Raw genomic sequence first — 19,534 nt, forward strand, 5'->3', positions numbered from 1 at the left:
TCTTACATAACCATATTTACATGTAGTACCTGAGGAGTCGGAGATGCAAATGTCATGTTAAACCCTGTTGGTTTTTTTATTGCAACTTAAGCAATTTTCCTCCTTGTTATTTCTCATGAATTACTTTGTAACTTTATAATCAGCCCCCCCCAACCCACCTTTCTCTAATTTTAGGAATTTTGTTACTGATGCTTTAGAGGAAAAATCAAGTCAAACTTTGAGCAAGAAGTTGAAATTCTGTGTTGCATGAGATTTTAATGATAGGTTAAACCTTGCAAGGGGATTGGAAAAGAATTTATCACCGTTTGGTACAGTACAGTGTAGTAAGAGGCTTCTACCTCATGCTTTGCTAGTTGCATGGATTTTTGGTTCAAGTGTAATTAACCAAACACAGTAAGTACAGGCCAATAACAAGCATTAGGATTACGTGTTTCACTTACAGAGTGGAGTGACTGCTGAGATCTTGTCCTTCAGCTCTGGATCCACCGTTTTTTGGGACGGTGTGTAGTTCAGGAGGTTTGGGACCATAAGCTGGTGCATGGAACCTCTCTCTCTGTGCAAGTAAGCAGCAGGCGGCCCATGAAAAGCAACTGCAGTGGGTGAAGCTTGATATAGGTGCACTTGGTGTTGTCGTGGGCTGATCTGGGTTTCTCCTGAAGCAACCTGAGATAGCTTCTGCTGCTTCTACCTGAGCATTAATTCTACTGGTAATATGAATTTTAACAATGTCAATCCAACTTTTGGGGGAAGAGGAACACCACTGGTGTTGGTTGTTTCCCTGGTTAGAAATTAAAGGCTTGGACAGTCTCTTATTCTGCAGTCGTTTTGTTTAATGTTAAATAAGCCCTGCTAAGTGAGCTTACAGCAATCGTGTTCTTCAGCAAGATACTTTATCTCAAGGGCACCCAGTAAAGACAACTTCATTATTGTTTTTAGACCACTTAGATGGAAAAGTGCAGTCTTTCAGCAAAAGAGCTTCCAAGAAAGTTATTTCTTTGGGTTTTAGCGTGGAGTTCAGATACGCACCCTACAAAAGGCTTTGCGTGTACGTACAGACTGTATGTTCAGCAGTATGCTGCGTGCTGGAGCAAAGCATGGCAGGGCTTGAGTCACCTTACTGTTGTCCGCAGGCTGCTGTGGGAATGAAAGCCACATTAACCTTAATTTTGTTGCAGCAATTCAGAAACTTCGTGAACTTGTATTGTTGGCGTGGCTCTTGTCATTTTGGTGCAAAATAATTCTGGGTGACAGCTGTACAATTTAAATAACAAAATATTTTAAGGGAATAAAAGCTTTGCTTTTGAAAATGGAAGACGTTTTAAATCCAATCCAGGATTCTTGAATTTAAAAACCATGGAAACCTATAACATGGATTTTAAAAATTGAGCAGATAACTTGAGAACATGTTTCCAAAACTGTCAGAACTGTGTTTTCTGTCTTTTTTCTTTTTTTTTTTTTTTCCGAAGTAGTGGGTAGTATTGCCTTTGGCTTCCAAATCTATTCCCCTCCTAGAGAGGCTGTTCAGGATTTGTCAAATATTCCCAAATGTTTTGAGGTACAAGAGAGAGACAGTTGAGTGCTGTAGCTGGTAGTTGCCAATCATTAAACATTCCAGATACTGTTAGGGTAGAATGTGAACTTGGGGGATATTGGTGGGATTGCCTGCTTGCAGTCTTGTGTTGTGGTGTGTTTTTGTTTGCTTTTTGTTCAAGATATGCTCTGGCAAATAGAAATGAAAAATAGAACGAACATAGAATGTGAAAGCCCCAATTCCAGAAATACCTTGTCCGGGGATGCTGCTGAAAGAAGCAGAACATTTTATTAGTCCTTGCCCAGGTTCACAGTGGATGCCTCCTCCAGCCTGGGGGAGCTATCTAGATTAAGCTTCTTTCTTGCATTTTTCTGCTAGACAGAACAGATGAGCTCCCTGATGTGTTTTACTGTGTGGCCATACAAATGTGTCTGGCCACAAAGTAAGAGCTCGGAAGAAGAGGGAGCAGTGCTGCCCTTGTTTTTTTGATCCTTAGAAGGGTATATGGGATCTAATGTTCTGCTAGAAGTGTGAGTGGTGTCTAGTAAACAGGATGCACGTGCTATTGGAGAGCATGGTGTAAATGCTTAGGACAGCTGTGCACCCCACAGATGATTTAATAATTGAAGAAACTTCTATTAGTGATGCCACAAAATGATGAGCTTAGTTACTGAAAGTGAGAGGCGCTCCAGAAACAGGATGACAGACTAGGTTAGTGGATTTTCTCCATGTCATAGAGAAGAATGGCAAAAGGAGCGATGCCTGCACAACTTGCAACAAGCAGTTCTCAAACTGCACTCCTGGGTGCTGTTTCCTTCCTGGCCACTATTGCCTTGTAGCCATTCATAATGTGCTGGTCTCTGGAATGAGTTTGGAGGGATAAAAACAAACAGAAGTAAAGCAAACAAACACCTTGCAGGAGATTTTCTTTCCTGGTACTGTGCAGCCATTCTCAAATGACCAGTTCCTGTTGCTAGGCTTACTAAGGTTGCTTATCGAAGGTTGTGTTGATGCTGAGAATACTTCAATAGTGATCAGAGCATCTCTTGGATTGCTACAGGAAACACTGTGCTAAAATAATAGCTTCACAGTACAATGCATGGAGTTGCTTTTAATTCGTTGTTCTCTACTGTTTCACCATGGTTTAAGCTCCTTGCAGCATAGGCTTCTTCTGGCATAGCACTGCACACGTGGGACCGTGAATTACGAGAGGAGTTGCTGTCCCTACTGAAGGTATTCACGTAAATCAAAGCTTGTTTACAGCCTCTGCATCTTAGAGGACTAATTTATATCTAATGTCGAGGTGCTGTTCCTGCTCTGGCTCAGTGGCAGCCATTGGCAATGGGTGGCTTTCCCGGTGCTGCTAAAGCCTTTGGTGAGCTGCAAACCTCCCAGTGTGCGCAGCTCTGACGAGCGAGTTTCAGGAATGGCTGCCTGTAGCCATTTGCAAAGAAGTCTGAGAAACACCGCTTACACTCTAGATCTGATTCTCCGAACTTCCTCTTAAATCTGTTTTGAGGACTTGGCTTTTGCAAAACTAAATATGGTGAGAGACGCTCCTAGTTACAATCCGAGCTGTGCCCGGCTCAGTCGAGGAGACACAAACAAAACTAACTGTAGTGTAAGTTGGTAAAAGATGTGCTTAGCCCTGCTCGTGGCCCAGCCCTTTCAGATGACTAGCTGACTGACCTTTCAACACCTCCCAGTGTGAATCCAGCAACGTGCTGAGGCTTCCTGGATCCCAGCACCTTCTCACGTTTCCATACATAAGTTGTTTATGGACTATCGGGGACTGTGGGAGAACTTCCTTGCTCTTTAGCACGTTATTAGTGGTGATTCCTCGTGAAATCCCAGGCTCTGTGCTTAGCGGACCTGTTTGCAGGGAGCTGCTGCCCGCTGGCATGGGGAGGGCTTCATCACGGTGTGGTGTCCCAGGCTCCTTCCTGGGGCAGAAAGTAACTGGGGTCGTTGGGTGTGCTTTATCTCCTGTTAGAGAGTGATGTGCTTGATGTAGTTCTAGCAATTTGCTTTTCTGGAGAATCTGACTGTGGTAGAGGGTTGCCAGACTGTGCATTGGTTTGTCTGTTAGGGGCTGCAGTGTACGAGGAGCTAACAGCATGACACTGGATGCTCCATCTGTGTCAGGTAGCTGAATTTGAAGTCAGGGGCTGTGTGGTCTAGTGCAGAAATCCAGCAGCATTAAAGGCTCAGTCCTATAAAGCAATTTATGCAAGTTTAAACCTCCCATCAAGTTTCAAAGGGAGCAAAAGCAAAAGGCTGGCATCCTATGAAATGCTGGTAGGATCAGAGCTATTTGAAGTAGTATGAGTGCTCTCCTTGAACTGTACTCTGTTTGGGACTCTGTTTTGGGGCCACTGCTGGTAACATTAGGGGTGTGTATGGTGGGGTTTCCTGGGCTCGAGGTCCAAAACTAGATAGGATGTAAATTGCACGGTTAAATTGTTTCTTGGTTTTAATTTGGTGTTGCAAAACGTTATGACAGTAGTTAAACACAGAAGAAAACTTAATTGCTTATCAAAAGAGGTTAAAAGAATACATAGTTTGTGGAAGAAAAATATGGCTGGCAAGCAGCTAGTTGGGCTCCGTGCTTCTTCAGCATGATCTTGTGTTATAAGCATTGGACAACCATGGGGTTAAAATGGAGCAGAATCGTTTCAATAAATGATAGCCATTGGAGTGGTTGTTAGGACTGTGCTCTGTCAGGTGGGAGCTTTCTGTGTAGTGCTGGCTTGTTGCATCTGGGCAGTGAGCTTCAGATCTGTGAAAGGAACCTGTTTAAGCTACCCAAACAAAGCACTAGAAAAGCATGGAGATTGTTGGAGCGTTCAGGTACATGTATTCTCAAATCGAATAGTCAAGTCCTGCACAAAACTGTCAAGGCCTGTTTTTTCTTTTGCCAATGATCTTTTTGAGGCTGAAGGGCTATCCATAAGTACATCATCTAGTAGACATTTGAGATGTGGTGAAACTGAAGCCTGTATGCTTTTGCTCTCCCATCACATTGACTGTATGTTTGCCCTTGTCTTCTCTTAATATGTTACCCCACATCTTAATGCGTGAACAATATTTTACAACAAAAAAAAGTTACTAAAAAGCTCTTTGCTGTCTCTAACGTAGTTGTTAGCTAAAAGCATGTGACTTACCATATGGCAGGTGTCTCGTGGTACTGATGTGGGGTTTCCCTGAAAGGAGTCCTGAACGCCACGTGTATCAGCCCTGTCCTGGTGGCATTCTGATGAGCAAGTCGTTTCCAGGGGAGCCCCGCTGCGGGTAAAGTGGCCCTCCTGCTGGCTGTCCCAAGATCTGTTTTCACATCTTCTCTTCCCTGCTTGAGATAATTCTTCATTTCTACCTCCTCATCTCTTCCTATGACTGCTTCCTAACCTCAGCTGAACAAGAGATCTGGTGCCTATTTAAAATAAAAATAAAAATCATAGCACAGCGTCAGATTGGTCAGATGTGCGCTGGGAGAAGCATGCAATGAAAAACAGAAGAGCTTTTTGAGATTAACAGTTTTCGAACTGCAGTACTAGCTGTCTTACAGCAGGTTGTTTCCCCTTGTATCTTTTTCCCCCATTATAGAATGTACATAATGATATTGATCTCCTTTGGAAAGTAAAAGTTGCAAGCTTAATATTGTTTTGAATAGGGGAAACAGGCAACCGAGGAATTGATTTTATCCGTGAAGCTTTTGCTCTTCTGTTAGCAAAATCTCATATTTGACTTCCTGAAGTTTCAGCTAATGTTTTCATCGAGCAGTGTCTTAATATGTTTGAGTTTGAAAACATTTGGATTTGAACTGCTATGGGTTCGTTCCACCTTTTCTTGTAGCTACCCGTTTAATGCTGAATGTTGTTCTGTCTGAAGCAGATGGCAGAACAGGATGTTGGCCTGTTGCAGGCACTAGTATATGCTGGTTTATTAGTTTGGATCTGAAGCTTGGGTTATGCTGAGATGCAAAACTGAACTGGATGGGCCAAAGTGCAGATATTTGTGGAAAGAAGCAGCTGCAGGTAGGCTTGTCAGAGGATGGTGGTTGCAGTGCAATGTGAATGCTCTTGAAAACCGAGCACTAAATATAGATCTGAAGACCTGACTTAGGAGAATAGGAATTCAATTTCATGCTAATTGGAATGTCTCTGTTTAGATGCAGAGGTTCCAGTAACTCAAGATCCTTTATATAGGAATAAAGATTTCATCAACACCAATGTAGTGTAGTTTCATATTTCTAATGTGACAATTTCAGCCGCTGAAAGCTCAAACCATTGTCTTTTCTTTGTATTTAACTGTTGAACTCAATGGTCCTAAGTAAGTTCATTCTGTGTTAATATGAAAACGTTTTCAGGATTTCCATTTTTAGGATTTTTTTTCTTACTGTGAATACACTAGCATAATCTGGTCATTCATTTAAACACTTCAAGTTGCTATTTATCCACATACAGGTGAAAGCAAAGCTTCAGTTGTTCTCTTCTGAGGACCTGACTTGCAGGCATGCACGGAGACCTTTAGGTGCTGGCTGTTACCACAGTATAAGAATTTGGTTTCTAGGATTTTTTGGAATACGTAATTCCAGTGCATTTGGTACATACGGTGATATGTGCTGACTTTTTTTTGTCAGATACAGACTTCAAGTGCAGGTCGTCTGCACTTAGCTGTTGCTGTGTGTTTGTGTATTAGTGATCTTAATTGTTAAACATCTCATTTCAGTACGAGGATGTCGTCCTGGGAAGATTGTTCAGATGACCGAAGCAGAAGTTCGGGGCTTGTGCATAAAATCACGGGAAATATTTCTTAGCCAGCCTATTCTTCTGGAACTAGAGGCACCTCTGAAAATTTGTGGTATGTAAGCTTCATATATCTGTGTTCTATGTAAGTGTACACACCTACGTAGGTTTAGTTGTATGCTAGTTGGAATGGAAAGAAAATCCAATGAAAAAGATACTGGGATAGGCAAATGACCTTGACTTGGGCAGTACAGGTTAGTGATTGAGGTCTTTACAGTCTTAAATACCATTTTCATTGTAGATTGGATTAAGTCAAGAAAAGGCAGCTAACAGTTCTTCCTGGTACTGTGCAGGAGGAAATTCTCTTGCTGATAAGAGCTGCCTGTGCTCTCTTCTAGTGCAAATTTTGCAACCTGTCACTTGTACTTCCCTAAGGACTGCTTGCGTGGAGCTGCTGCTACTCCTTAGATCATTATTTCAAAAAGCAGCTAGTTCTTTAAAAACGGAAAGAGCAAATCTTTGTTGTTGTACTTGTTCCCTTCAAAGCGTAAGCAAAACAAAAATCTTTATAAGATATGAAATGAAATGCTTTTCTAGTCCTTGTTCAAAAATAGTGTTGAAGAAAGCGTCAGTGTTAAAAATAAATAAATAAATAAATCATAAATTAATCTGTTAACATGTAAAAATCCCTTGAGCTTTATAGCAGGTATTATCAAACAACATTGTCATCAAATATGGGTGAAACTGCTTTACATCTCTAAGCTCTTATAATATGCTGGACTTCTTCAAAAGTACACTGTTGTTACAGGTATGCGGGCTTGTTTAAAACTGTTAGTTAAGTATTGTAAATACTGACTTGTAATCATCCTTCAAGTTATTCACAGCAGACACAACCTTAGAAAGCAGTAAATTTATAGAATTAGGCTGCTTAAAGCGTCAGAGTTAAAATTGAAACGGTCTTTGAGTTCGTTACTAGCATGCCCAAAGATGGATTGTCCTCTTTCTAGGCTTCCTCCTGGCAGGCCTAATGTGGCAATCTTCCTTACATTAAGAGAGGATATTACTAATTATTAAAACATAAAAATAAAATAATAGAAAAGTACTAAAGACAAAGTCACTTTAAAATGACTAATTGCTTGGTAGGGTGGGGAGACAAACCAGACCAGCTTGTCTAATAACACAAAGGTGAAGGGAAAATCCAGCTTTAGCCAATTGTCTTCATGCTAGGCTGAGGAAAAGACTACAGTAGTCTCATCATATTCTTAGATAAAGGAAAGGTGAAAACTCAAATATTCCGCATAAGTCAAAGTCTGCAAAGTATAATTAGCCTCCTTCAAAGTTAATTTCTCACTTCTTAAAATCTAGACAGCTGAAAGGACTCTTAGATGCACAATAAGGTAGCAAATGCACAGTTAGATAAGGCATTTGTTATTTTTAAATTAGATTCTAAACAAAGTGATAGCACATGGAAGTGTCAGGTGCATCTACATTTAGTATTAGAGCAATTGTCAAAGATGTATGTACTTCAAAGTGAAAGAGTGATGATGTCTTTCACCAAAGCAAATGAGGCAGCTGTACTACTTTGAACTACCATATAGTGTATTCAGGCAGTGCTTGAGGGATCATTTATAGGACTATTTTTTCTTGTAATCAAGTCAGTTCAAAATAAGCTTTTACATCTTGAATGGCTGCGTTCTAACATAAGATGAAAGATACTCTTATGTAAACGTCCATTTTAAAATAGTTGCAGCTTTTATTGTAAGGCTTCATATCTGATGGACTTCAACTTGTGCCCATATGAGCCTGTATTTTAAATTATCAACTGCCTTCAATGGAACAGTATTAAATGCTGAGGTCCCTTTACAAAATAAATTCTACAAAATGTAGAAACTTTACCCTATAAGTCCTTTGGTCCTTCTGTCTCATATGTAACTGAAAGTAGTTCCAGATGATAAATGTAATATTTATTTACGTGGTAATTGATTCTGATGGTGATGAAGTCTGGTGAGTACTGATAAAACAGTTTCAGAGCACTAGACTCAACATCACGGTCACTTGTTGGCAGATCTTCTATGTTTTCTTCTGATGACAACCTGGAGATTTCTAATATCAAGTAGACTAGAATTGTTCTTGTTGCAGCGCATGTGAAAATGATTTTAGCTGGTGGAACTTCAGAGTGCATGTGATTGGGTAATGCATAATATTTATCATTATTAAAAGAAAATTAGGATATAATTCCCCTCCTGGAGTAAGGAATAGCTTTTTTTTTTTAAAAAAAAAAAAAAAGATACTGCCTAAAGAAGGAAGTGTTGAATTTATTCTTCTTTATTTTTTTCCAAAATAGAGCATCAACTAGTAACTGGAGTACGTAGCTATAAGACTTGAACTGGTGAGCATACAGGTCTGGGAATACCTTTTCAAGATTATGGAAAAAGTTTTAGCCATGGGGGCGTTGTTGCTTTTTAAGTTTTATGGTATGGTTATGGAAGCTAATTCTCTAGTGGAGAATAACTGTGCTTAATAAAAGCAGGTATTTTTCCACAAAACAGGTGACAAAAGAGAAAATACATTTATGGCGTGCTTAGTGTAAGGGTAGTCAATACTATCAGTATATAGCCTGTAATGAAAATTTATTAGGTGGATTCTTTGCATACAGTCACTCTGGTAATGAATTCTACAGTCAGCTGGAACACATCACATGCATTGTATGAGTTCCTGTAGAGTGGCTTGGGTATTATCTTTGACCTTATGGGCAGCTCAGATAGTTCACTTTTGGCTAGTCTGATAAGACGTGTTTTAATTGCTGCACAGAGCTGTCTCATGGAAAGCCTGCTTAATTTCGAAGGTGGCAGTGTGATGAGTAAGTTATTTTTCCTAAAATACTTCTGCAGGGTTGAATATCTTATGAAGGTTGTCAGCCTTTGGGTCTCTGTACTGTTTTTGTATAAATTGCATCAGAAGAGATACCCGAAATGCCAGGGAATAGGGATCTTAGTACAGCAATGTTATAGGAGGACAGGCAGTTGACCTTTGAAGTAAGTGCTCACTGCCAGCACAATGTTTGGTTTCTCTCCAGTTAATCTAGATCATTTACTGATCTGTTGTTGCAATAAATAATGTGACTTAACTTTCTCTTAGTACATTGGCTTCCTGGCCAGGTAACTGTTCAATTAGGGATTTCTTTCTGACTTCGTTTTAATTTGAATAAATTAGAGCATGATTAGAAAGCTTAAGCTTAATTGAGAAGACTCCTTGTGTAGCTTTTGTTTTACAGGTTTTCATAATTAGCAGTTCTGCATAGATTGTAAGTTACTTACAAATTTAAGTATTTACTAAATGCAGTGTTAGCTTGGTTCTCACCTTTCTGATGCCTATTGCCAGTCTGTTTTTTAAACTAAAGCGTTTCTTTTAAGATTGGTTAATAAAAAGTGATTGACCGACTTAAGTTCTTGATGTGTCTGCTCTTCACGCTGTTGCGCTAACTCTTGGTAAACGTTTTCTTATTCAGGTGATATTCATGGTCAGTATACAGACTTGCTTCGACTATTTGAATATGGAGGATTCCCGCCGGAAGCTAATTATCTTTTCCTTGGAGATTATGTAGACAGAGGCAAACAGTCTTTGGAAACAATTTGCCTACTCTTGGCATATAAAATCAAGTACCCAGAGAACTTCTTTCTCTTAAGAGGAAATCATGAGTGTGCTAGCATCAATCGGATCTATGGATTCTATGATGAATGTAAGCAAAGCCTGTTCCTTCTGAAAGCCTGTTACACTGTATGTTTTGGAAGCACTTCTAGTAGCGACTCTTAAACTGCAAGGGTTTCAGTATTCTGTGAACTTTCTTTGAAATATTCTGTGAACCTTCTTTGAAACTTTCTGAAAGTACCTACCAAAATAAGGTTAAACTCAAATATTTCTTCTTCTGCTTTCCTTGAAATACTATTGCGGGAGATGGAAACCTAAATACACTGGAATATATCTCTGTAAAGATGTTTTGGTAATGTCCTTAGTCAGGTTGTGATATGTATTGTAGGTTGGCTTCAAGAAAACAGCTGTCTCTTCCTAATGTCATGCACTGTTCTTGTAGGCAAGCGGAGGTTCAACATTAAGCTCTGGAAGACCTTCACAGACTGCTTTAACTGTCTGCCTATTGCAGCTATTGTGGATGAGAAGATCTTCTGCTGTCACGGAGGTAAGTTGGTGACTGCTTTTAAAGGCTGTGTCGAACCTGATCTTTGGGTTAATGTTATATCAAATAAAGCGTGCATTTGCATACCTGATATTTAGCTGGAGAGGCTTATCTTTATATTGTCTGTAAAGGTCATCATTATGTCTTGTGCTTTTCTGTGCACCTGGCAGCAGGCAGGTGTTATCCTAACCAGATACACATGGCTGCCTTTGCCAAAGGGGTGTGTTTAAGTATTTACATCAATATATCCCTCTTTGAAGGACACTGAATACTGTAACTCATGCCTGATTTGCTTCATCTGCCATGGCTAGGACTGCACAGACAGAGAGCAGTCACTTGGAGCTGTAGCAGTGAATTGAAAGAACAAGTTTCATGAGTAACCCAAGCTCTGTAGTCTCAGCTTCTATCTGGTTTTGTAAGATGGAGGAAGAGACCTTTTTGGTCACATAATTAAGGCTGTCGCCTGAAGTAAGACTAACATTAGATCAGGTCAACCATGGCTTGCCCTGACTCCACAGAACCTTCCCTGCTGGAAAACCTACATTCTGCCGCCTGTCCCAGTGCTGCCCAATTCTGGTAGTGAACAAAGTGTTTGGTGTTGGTCTGCAAGAAGTTTGTGATTTCTCCCCATATCAGAACTTATTCAGGTGCTTTTCTTTGTACAAAGACTCTGTGCTTTTCTGGGCAGTGATGCTTCTAGGTCTTTGGGTACTGGCAGAGTCCTGTCACAATTCAGACAATTGACATCACTTTCCAAACAGTGTTGTAGTAGAAAGAGCCATCCCACTTTCTTGCAACTACCTCCATTATTAAGTAGCTTGCTGTCTTGTATCAAGTGATCCAGAAAGGATCTGGTAGGTGTCACACCGGCATTGTCAGTGAGGTGATTAGAGATTAGTGGAAGAGAGAGCCTTGCAGAAACTTCTAGTTTGAACAGCTCTGTTGGGATGTAAACGTAGTGTGCACACGAAATGCCTGAAGAGATTTCTTGAGACTGAGGTTGTATTAATGACTGCTACCCTGTCTTTATTCTTCATGAGTATCTCTACAAGGGCTCTGCCTGTATGGAATATGTGATAAAAATGATCCTGCCTTCTCTTGCACCTTGTATCAGAAGCTTCAGCATACGGTGCCTGCTAGTGTAAGCTTATCAGTCTTAAGCATAATATGCTCTGAGGTATTATCTTGTTTCTAAATGCAGAATTAATGCAGACAGTTGTGTCTATGCTGGTCTCCAGGTAGCACTGGCATGTTAGAGAAATGCTTGTTGTATTATAGGAGCATTTCTTGTCCTCATTCTCATCGTTGTGATGTGGTGTCTGTTTTTTTAAGGACTTGTTACCTGTATTATGAGTTAGATCTCAAAATTTTAAGAATGTAAGATACAGAACAACATGCACAGAGGAAGTTATCAGCAATGGCTAAAAACGTGTCGTAACTTTCAGAAAAAGCTGGCAAAGGAAGTGTTCCTTTGCTATTCTTGTACTACTTTGTATTTTGTTTTATTTGGGAAACAGAATGAGTGTTGACAAAATACAGGGGTGTTCCAGGTAAATAATTAAGCTTAGGTGGTGGAAGGCCATCAAGGATGCTTAGCAAGTAGAGTAGAATGCTGCATTCTATGACAAAACTAATACTTCGATGTTTATGTGCACTTCAGATCTGAGTTACAAGCAGGAAGACTAGAAAGTTATTTTCAAGAAAAATGTGAAGCTTCGTTAACTTATTGGCGGGAGGGAGGAGAGGGTTTAACCCCTTTAAGGAAGGAGGAAGACTTCTCTTATGCATAGTATGCTTAGAGGATCCCCTTACGAAAAAACAGCATTTACTGTTTTATTGATTGTCCCTTAAGTGTGTACAGGTTTCATCTGTAACTGAAATTACTGTCACTCACAAGCTGTAAAACAAAGTGAAAAGCTTACTAAATGTGCTGTGTGCTCCTGATAAATGAAAATGGCCCTTCAGCACTTGAGCTCTGCCCTTTTTCCACTCTTCTCCAATCCTGTCCAAAACTGCATTCCAGATCCCCTGAAGTCATGGATTGTCAACGCCTTTTCATGATGTTACTACTATAATAAACACTGAGGCAGCAGCACTAACCATACAACTCTGCTGGAGGTTGAAGCTAGCAGGTAGATATAAGGTAGGTGCCTTTTTTACTATATTGCGCATTTTTGCATAGTTTATTTTAAAAATATTGTCCTATGGGATATATAATAAAACTTTGCAAAACCGCATAACATAGTAAACAAAAGGCACCTAACTTACCCCAGTAGGCTATCTACAACAGCTTAAAATCCCAACTCAGCTTTTTTTCCTCAGACTTTTGTGTTCTCTACATCACAGTATGAGTCAAACCTTTCTTGCTATCCCTTCCTCCAAATGTTCACACTGCCAAAGGATCTTTCGTTGAAGTCTTCTCACTTGCCTCCTCCCCTCCTTGTTAAATCTTCCCTGTCTTTCAATGCTGTGCAAAGAAGTCATATTCTGTTTTTTTCTCAAAGCTGTCCTCTCAGATAACTTCTTTGTTCTTTATCTCACTTCATTGAAGCTCATTCCATAACCATTCCCAGCTCTGCTTTGTATTCTGTATGGTATTGTCGTCTTTATGATGCCATGTGCTAGTTCTAATCTTTAGAGACTTTTTGTGATAACTTCCAAATTTCTACAAATTCAGCCCATGCTGTAGCATCATGTTGATGAAGCACATTGGTCTAACCACATCAAATATAATCTCGGCAATGAGAACCGTGTTAGTTTAGTAGAATGCTAGATAGAAGATTTTCACACTCTGGAATCCTGTTTATCTTGTGACATTCCTGACACTAAATGTATGTTGGAGCTGGGGAGACTTCTTGATCTTCTGATGTCATATCCAGAGAGATCATAGGAGCTTTCTGGATTACACTCTAAAAATATGTAGCAATCACTGCACCAGCTCTGCATGATGAGAGTGGTTTCAAATCTAGTGCCTGAACTTGATGAGTCTGCCAGGAGTAATGACAACTCATTTTCTGTTTTCCATTAGGAAAGGTGTGCTCTTACACTTCAAGAAGATAATATGCTGAATGGTATTTTTTCTGTGCTCAGCTGTCATTATGTGACAAGACAGCTTAATTCAACAGTGTACTTTGCAGTTTATTTTCAGTCCATGGGTTGCAGCAGTCACTGTACCAGGAGCAGCCTGACAGAGTTCTAGCAGCCTATTTGCCTTAGCTCCTTGATTGGATGCTGATCGGGCACGGTTCTTGTCTGTAGATCTGAATTTCAGATGTTAGCTATTCCTGTTTGGGCAAGGGAAGTTACGATACTTGGGGAAAAATGACCTCTTGAGTAGTTACAGAGGTCTACAAACATGCAGGTAGTTTTGTGGTTGTTTGGTATTTTACAGCAGTGTAAAATAACAAAATTAACAGCTACAGCACTGAGACATGGTGCGTAATAACAGTTTACTTTTAAAGAACTTCAGCTTTTGGGTGTAACCTGAAATGTTGAGAGCTGTAAGCCCGTAGAAAGTCACAAACTGGTTGTGCTAACATCAGTGAGACTGCCCATTACTGTGTCAGGGTGTGGTGCTCGCTGGAACCTACACACCTTTGTGCTAATGTACTCTGCATGCAAATGGGTCAGGTTTGGGGAGGGAAAAGTGATAGGGTTGGTCGAAGTTTAAAAGCTGGTTATCTGTTTGAATTTGTTACTCTCCCTGTATTGTTGTGCAAGTAGAACTGGCTTAAACGTCTTTGTGACAGTATTCATCAGAAGATTCACCTTTCACAACCCCAGGGTATTGTCAACAAGCTGATGAGGACAGAAAGCTTTTATCATGAAACCACTCTTAAGATTTCAGCTTTTTTTTGTTAATATTTGAAGGAAAGTTCCTCAGGCCCTTCTTTACATCAGATGTGTTGGAGTCATTGTTCATCCAACACGTACATTGCCACTGTCCAAGCCTGGATGTTAGCTGAAGTTACTTTATGTAGTGACTCCTCTCCAGTGAAAGGTTTCCTGTCACATTCAAAGTTCTGGACTGTCCAAAACGGATATGGCTTGCTAATACAGAATATTTTATCACCTTAGCACTACTGGCACTCTTCCTTTATTTGGTGAACTTGTCATAGGTCACTTAAGTATTCAACTCACTTTCATAGCTTTAGTTAAGGTCATGTTAAGATCCCAGAGCATCTAGTAGGCTTTTGTCATGCCTAAGTGCCAAGTAAAACAGTTTTGGAGTGCATAACTAAGCAGTTCAGGGTATCTTTGGAACCCCATCCTTTGGCTGTAAGTACATGTTAATATGACAAAACTATGCAAGAAGAGGTGTGTTCTGTGTGATAAATGACTTGACTCATCAAGGTACTGTGGTTTTATAAATGACTAAGCAGCTAAGCTGTAGTAGATGACTACTTGACTGACTACCTTTGTGCTCCTGATCTATTGCAGTTGCAAAATCTGGTATTCGTTGACAGCACCCAGTGACTGCAGCTCAACTGATGGGTGGTAGCACATGGAAACTTGCTTACAGTTTTAGTCATACCTGCAGGCTGCTTTGGCTTGTGGTCTTTTAAAGCTGGTAGGGTATTTTCCTGTAGCTTTTTGAAAGTAAGTTGCTTGCAAAGAAGGTAATCTGCATCCACTTTAATTGTCCTGGCTTTCTCTCTAGTGCACTGTTAAAGAGAGCATACACTGTAGAGTTCTGTGCTGTGTGGCATGGTAGGAAAACAGTTGAAACTTCTTAGTGATTTCACTTACGTTATTCTGTGTCCTGTTCAGGAGCTTAATGGTCTTGTAGAAAACGGTTTTGATGTAGAGCTTAGGGATATGGTTTAGTGGAGGGCTGTTAGCGTTAGGTTGGAGGTTGGACTCGATGACCTTGAGGTCTCTTCCAACCTAGAAAATTCTGTGATTCTGTGATTCTGTGATTCTGTGATATTACAGTGGAAACAATGGGTGCTGTATGACTTTTAACCTTTGTTTGTTCTCTGGAACCCTTTTTAACAGGTAAAATGTGTTTATAAAGCACTTGGGTTTTTTGTACTTACAGGACTGTCTCCAGATCTCCAGTCAATGGAGCAGATCCGGAGAATTATGAGACCTACAGATGTTCCTGACACAGGTGAGTGACATGGAATTTACTGTAAATTGGTATTAGTGATGAAATGAGTTTAATCAGTTTTTGTATGGGCAGTGCACTGACTGAAGTCATTAACTCAGTACAATATTTGCTGACTTCCTTGCGGGACACGAGTCTTGTTCCTCATGATGGCTCAGTTATCTGGTACTGCTAGAGGTTATTGCCCACATCATTATTGCTTGTTATAACAGACTGAGACATCCTATCCAAGCCTTCCTTAAACTCAGGAATCTAATGGAAGATCAAATTAAACTCAACAGCTTCTTCTTTTTCTTTCTTTGACCAGACTAGGCACACACAAACATTATAGTCTATCATAGAAGATAACTGTTTAAAGGTTGCTGAGTATTATTTGAAGTATTTGGGCTTCTCTTTACCTGGGGCCAGTAGTAGTAATGTCTTCTTCCTCTTCAGATTTGTGAAGTATAGCCACTTCAGAGCGATGGGAATTTCATTGCTTATATCAATAAAACAGTCATGAGATTTTTCTTCTGCTAATTAGTGCAATGTGTTCAGTGTTAATGCATAGGAGTAATTCAGGGTCTGATTTCAATATCCGTTGTCCCTTAACTATACTTCAGTACAAGCTGGTATATGCACACTTGAAACTGAGATGCGTTACTAGATGAAGTAGTCATTTATAATACAGAAACACTCAAGTTCTTCCTCATGCTATTTATAATTCACTCCATATCAACATAAATGTCAGTACAAATGAGTCAAACTTTACATTTATCAGATCTTTCAGAAAAGGTAGTTTTACTCAACAGGCTAATACTACTGCTTGAGCCACCCCCACTTCAGGAATGCCCTTGCAGAATATAATTCCAGTTTCCATGGACACTCCACTGAAATCATGCATTCCTAGTACCTACTAAAAATAAGCACTTTTTTTTAAAAAAAAACAAAAAAAACAAAAAAAAAAAAAAACACTTTTGATCTACTGAGTGGTTTGCTGTCTTCATTTTGCTCTCAGAAGCAATAGCCAGATGTTTACCAGTAGAGGTAAAAGTGACAGTGACATAGGAGGACTTTGGTTTTTTGGGCCTACTTAAGGCAACTGATGGAAGTAAATATTGTGGAAAATAAATGGAAGCAGTCTTGCTGCTGTGAAAGTTACAAATTCTTAAAAGCTATCCATTTCTAGAGGGATGCTGCTTCATGAATGCTTGTGTTGATGTAGAAATTACTAGTAGATGTTCTTGTGGCTTGTGCTGGTAAGATTAGATCAGTTAGACCATTATGATAGCTTCTTGTAGTCTAATGGAAAAAGCCTGTGCAACATCAGTTGCAGTTTCAAGACCTTTTGTTTTGGTGGCTTTTTTGTGGGGTTTGGAAGCTGTTTGCTCAAATCTAAGTCTGTATTCCAACTTAAATCACTTGCTTTAGTAACACTTGTAGTTGCATTTTGTGAGGCCGAGGTATTCTGGTTGGCGTTGCTGACCAGTCACTTATTAGGAAACTTTAGCTCCTTTTGTGCAATCTTGAATATCTTGAAGCTGTGTTCTGGTGTTCTTCCAGCCAGCCTAACCTATTGTCGTGGTAGGTGTTGTAAGTTAAAATAAGCCTGCTGGGGTGGCAAGGTTTAATTTTAGTTGTATAGATGGGACAAGCTTGTTGCAGGGTTGTGTTACACATCTGTTAAAAGATGATCGGACAAATTAGCTTACAACCGTGTATGACCCAAAAGATTATTTGATCTCTGGGGGAGAAGAGAAGAGGAAGTCTTCCTAAGCAGTTGAGACGAGCAGCTTCTGCCACTAGTTGGAAATGTCTTGCTAAGAAACCACCAGGGATTGCAGTGAAACTCTTATGTTCTGAAAAATGTTATATTCTGTATAGAACTGAATTTCATCAAATTATGTCTGTATTCAGTAATTTATTTCTGGATAGATATTTAAAATGGAGTTCTACTTGCTCTGTTACATCTTTCAAAAGCAAATCAAATAAATGCAAGCTCCTAGGGAGGAACTGTAACTGTTGCCAAAAAACATTTGATAGCTGTGTATAAAGACAAAATAGTCCAGTTGCACAACAAGTTTCTGACATTGATTTTTGCTTGAATATAACTTGCAGGATCTTTTATTTTCAAAAGTGTCTTCATTATTTTGTGTAGCTAATAACTTGGCTTAGCTGGAAATCAAACTTTGAGTGCTAGATAGAGAGCCTGTTGTGTCTCCTCGGTTGTGAAACAATGTTCTTAAGTACTTTAATACCTAAGGGTTAGTCATTGTTGGTAAAGAAAGTACTGTTCAATGCAAACTGAGATACAGTTTGAATGCTCTTTGGCTTGTTTGTATTGCAGCTGTGTTGGCCTGAGGCATTGCAGTTGAACAAAAGGATCCTCTTCAGTACACAGTTTTAACTCCAGTGTTAACTGACCTTTCATTGGCAGCAGAGTGCTGCCAACAGATCTGGTTTTGACATGTGCTTCACCAGTGCTAAAAATTATGAAGATTTTTATTACTTGAATTTAGGTTCCAAACTGATTGGGACAAAGCTTTTTGAAAAGTCAGAGGAAGTCCAATTAAGCTGAAAGTGCTACTTGAAACCATTTACGTGAATTTTGTTTTGATAAATTTCCATTTAGTCATGGTTACTAAGGTATTGTAAGAAAGCTTTGACATTCGGAAGCTTGTGGTACAAATTTGTTTGTGGTATTTCTGATCGGTCCTGCACAGAATTCTACAATTTGCTGTGATTTTCAAACTAAGCTTGCTTGGTGAGCTGTGAAATTGATGGTTGTCTTTTAAAGTGCACTCATTGCAGTATTTTTGAACTCTCCAAATGCTTACTGTAAATATGCTGAATATTGCAATTAAGTATTATTTCAGGGAGATGTTTGGCTCTGCTTAGCTTCATCTGAAGGTATTGTCCTTTGTAAAGGGAAAAATCCTGCCCTATACTCCAGCCTTTTGCAGACATCTTTTGTCTCAGTCAAAATTCAAATATTGCTGTATCTGTTCCAAAGGAGGTTTTTGTTTGGTTGTGTGTTTTTACGTTCGTTTTTTCCCATAGGAGATCTGCTCTAGTAGTTATGGTAAAACTGTTTTATTTGTAGAACAATACTGCCGAAGACTAACATCTTCACTTGTATTATCTTTCAAAGGCTTGCTGTGTGACCTGCTGTGGTCTGACCCAGACAAAGATGTGCAAGGTTGGGGTGAAAATGATCGTGGGGTCTCTTTCACTTTTGGTGCTGATGTGGTCAGTAAATTTCTGAATCGTCATGATCTGGATTTGATCTGTCGAGCTCACCAGGTATGAATTGCGTTGTTGTTGCTTAAAACTTTCCCTTCTACAATTTATGGCGTTTTGGTGTTGGTTATCTTTAGGACACGTTTAAACTTACTTGGTGTTGCTTTACTTTCAGAAAAAGAAAACTGTCCATAATAAAAGAAATACAAGGCTGCATCCTTCTGTTGTCTAATAGTGAGCTGAGTTTCTAATATCAGTGAAGTGGAATATTAACAATACATTTCTTCAGTGATGGATCTCGTTGTCTGTCAGACTATTTTATGTGAATATTAGAGATGGAATGTCTAGGCTTAAAGTGGCAAAGTAACAAACTCAGGAACCACACTGAAGTTTCAGAACTTCACTGAAGTTGTTCCACTTCAATACTGGGTAGTTCTTAAGTAACTGTGGCTTAAATGATCTCTACTTGACTTCATGGAAGTATTCAGTAGATTTTCAAATGCTTCTAGAAGCCTGTACATAAAATCTTGCACTGCTGCCTTTATCTTAGTTCAGTAACCTAGAGTACTTTGGCATAGGTTTGCTTGACTTGCCGAAATGCGGAGAAAGCAGGGTTATTTTTGGCACTGACAGTCTTTAAGTACACTTTTTTGTTTGCAATTTTTATCAAGTTATTTTAAGCAAGTATCCTGGTTAGACGGACATCAGGTTTCAGTTTGTGTAACATTTCAGTTTCA

General features: G+C 39.5%; 1 protein-coding gene across 2 annotated transcripts in view; it reads left to right on the top strand.

Moving 5' to 3' along the window:
• The window catches only part of PPP1CB (protein phosphatase 1 catalytic subunit beta), a 28,825-nt gene that overhangs the window by 5,927 nt on the left and 3,364 nt on the right, over window positions 1-19,534 (top strand). For both annotated transcript variants that reach the window (XM_084514855.1, XM_084514856.1), the window contains exons 2-6: window positions 6,260-6,391; window positions 9,785-10,015; window positions 10,367-10,471; window positions 15,510-15,581; window positions 18,709-18,860. In XM_084514855.1, the coding sequence (XP_084370981.1) occupies window positions 6,260-6,391; window positions 9,785-10,015; window positions 10,367-10,471; window positions 15,510-15,581; window positions 18,709-18,860 (692 nt within the window). The remainder of the gene's footprint in view (window positions 1-6,259; window positions 6,392-9,784; window positions 10,016-10,366; window positions 10,472-15,509; window positions 15,582-18,708; window positions 18,861-19,534) is intronic.

Source organism: Aythya ferina, assembly GCF_964211825.1.
Source record: "Aythya ferina genome assembly, chromosome: 3".
Lineage (NCBI taxonomy): Eukaryota > Metazoa > Chordata > Aves > Anseriformes > Anatidae > Aythya > Aythya ferina.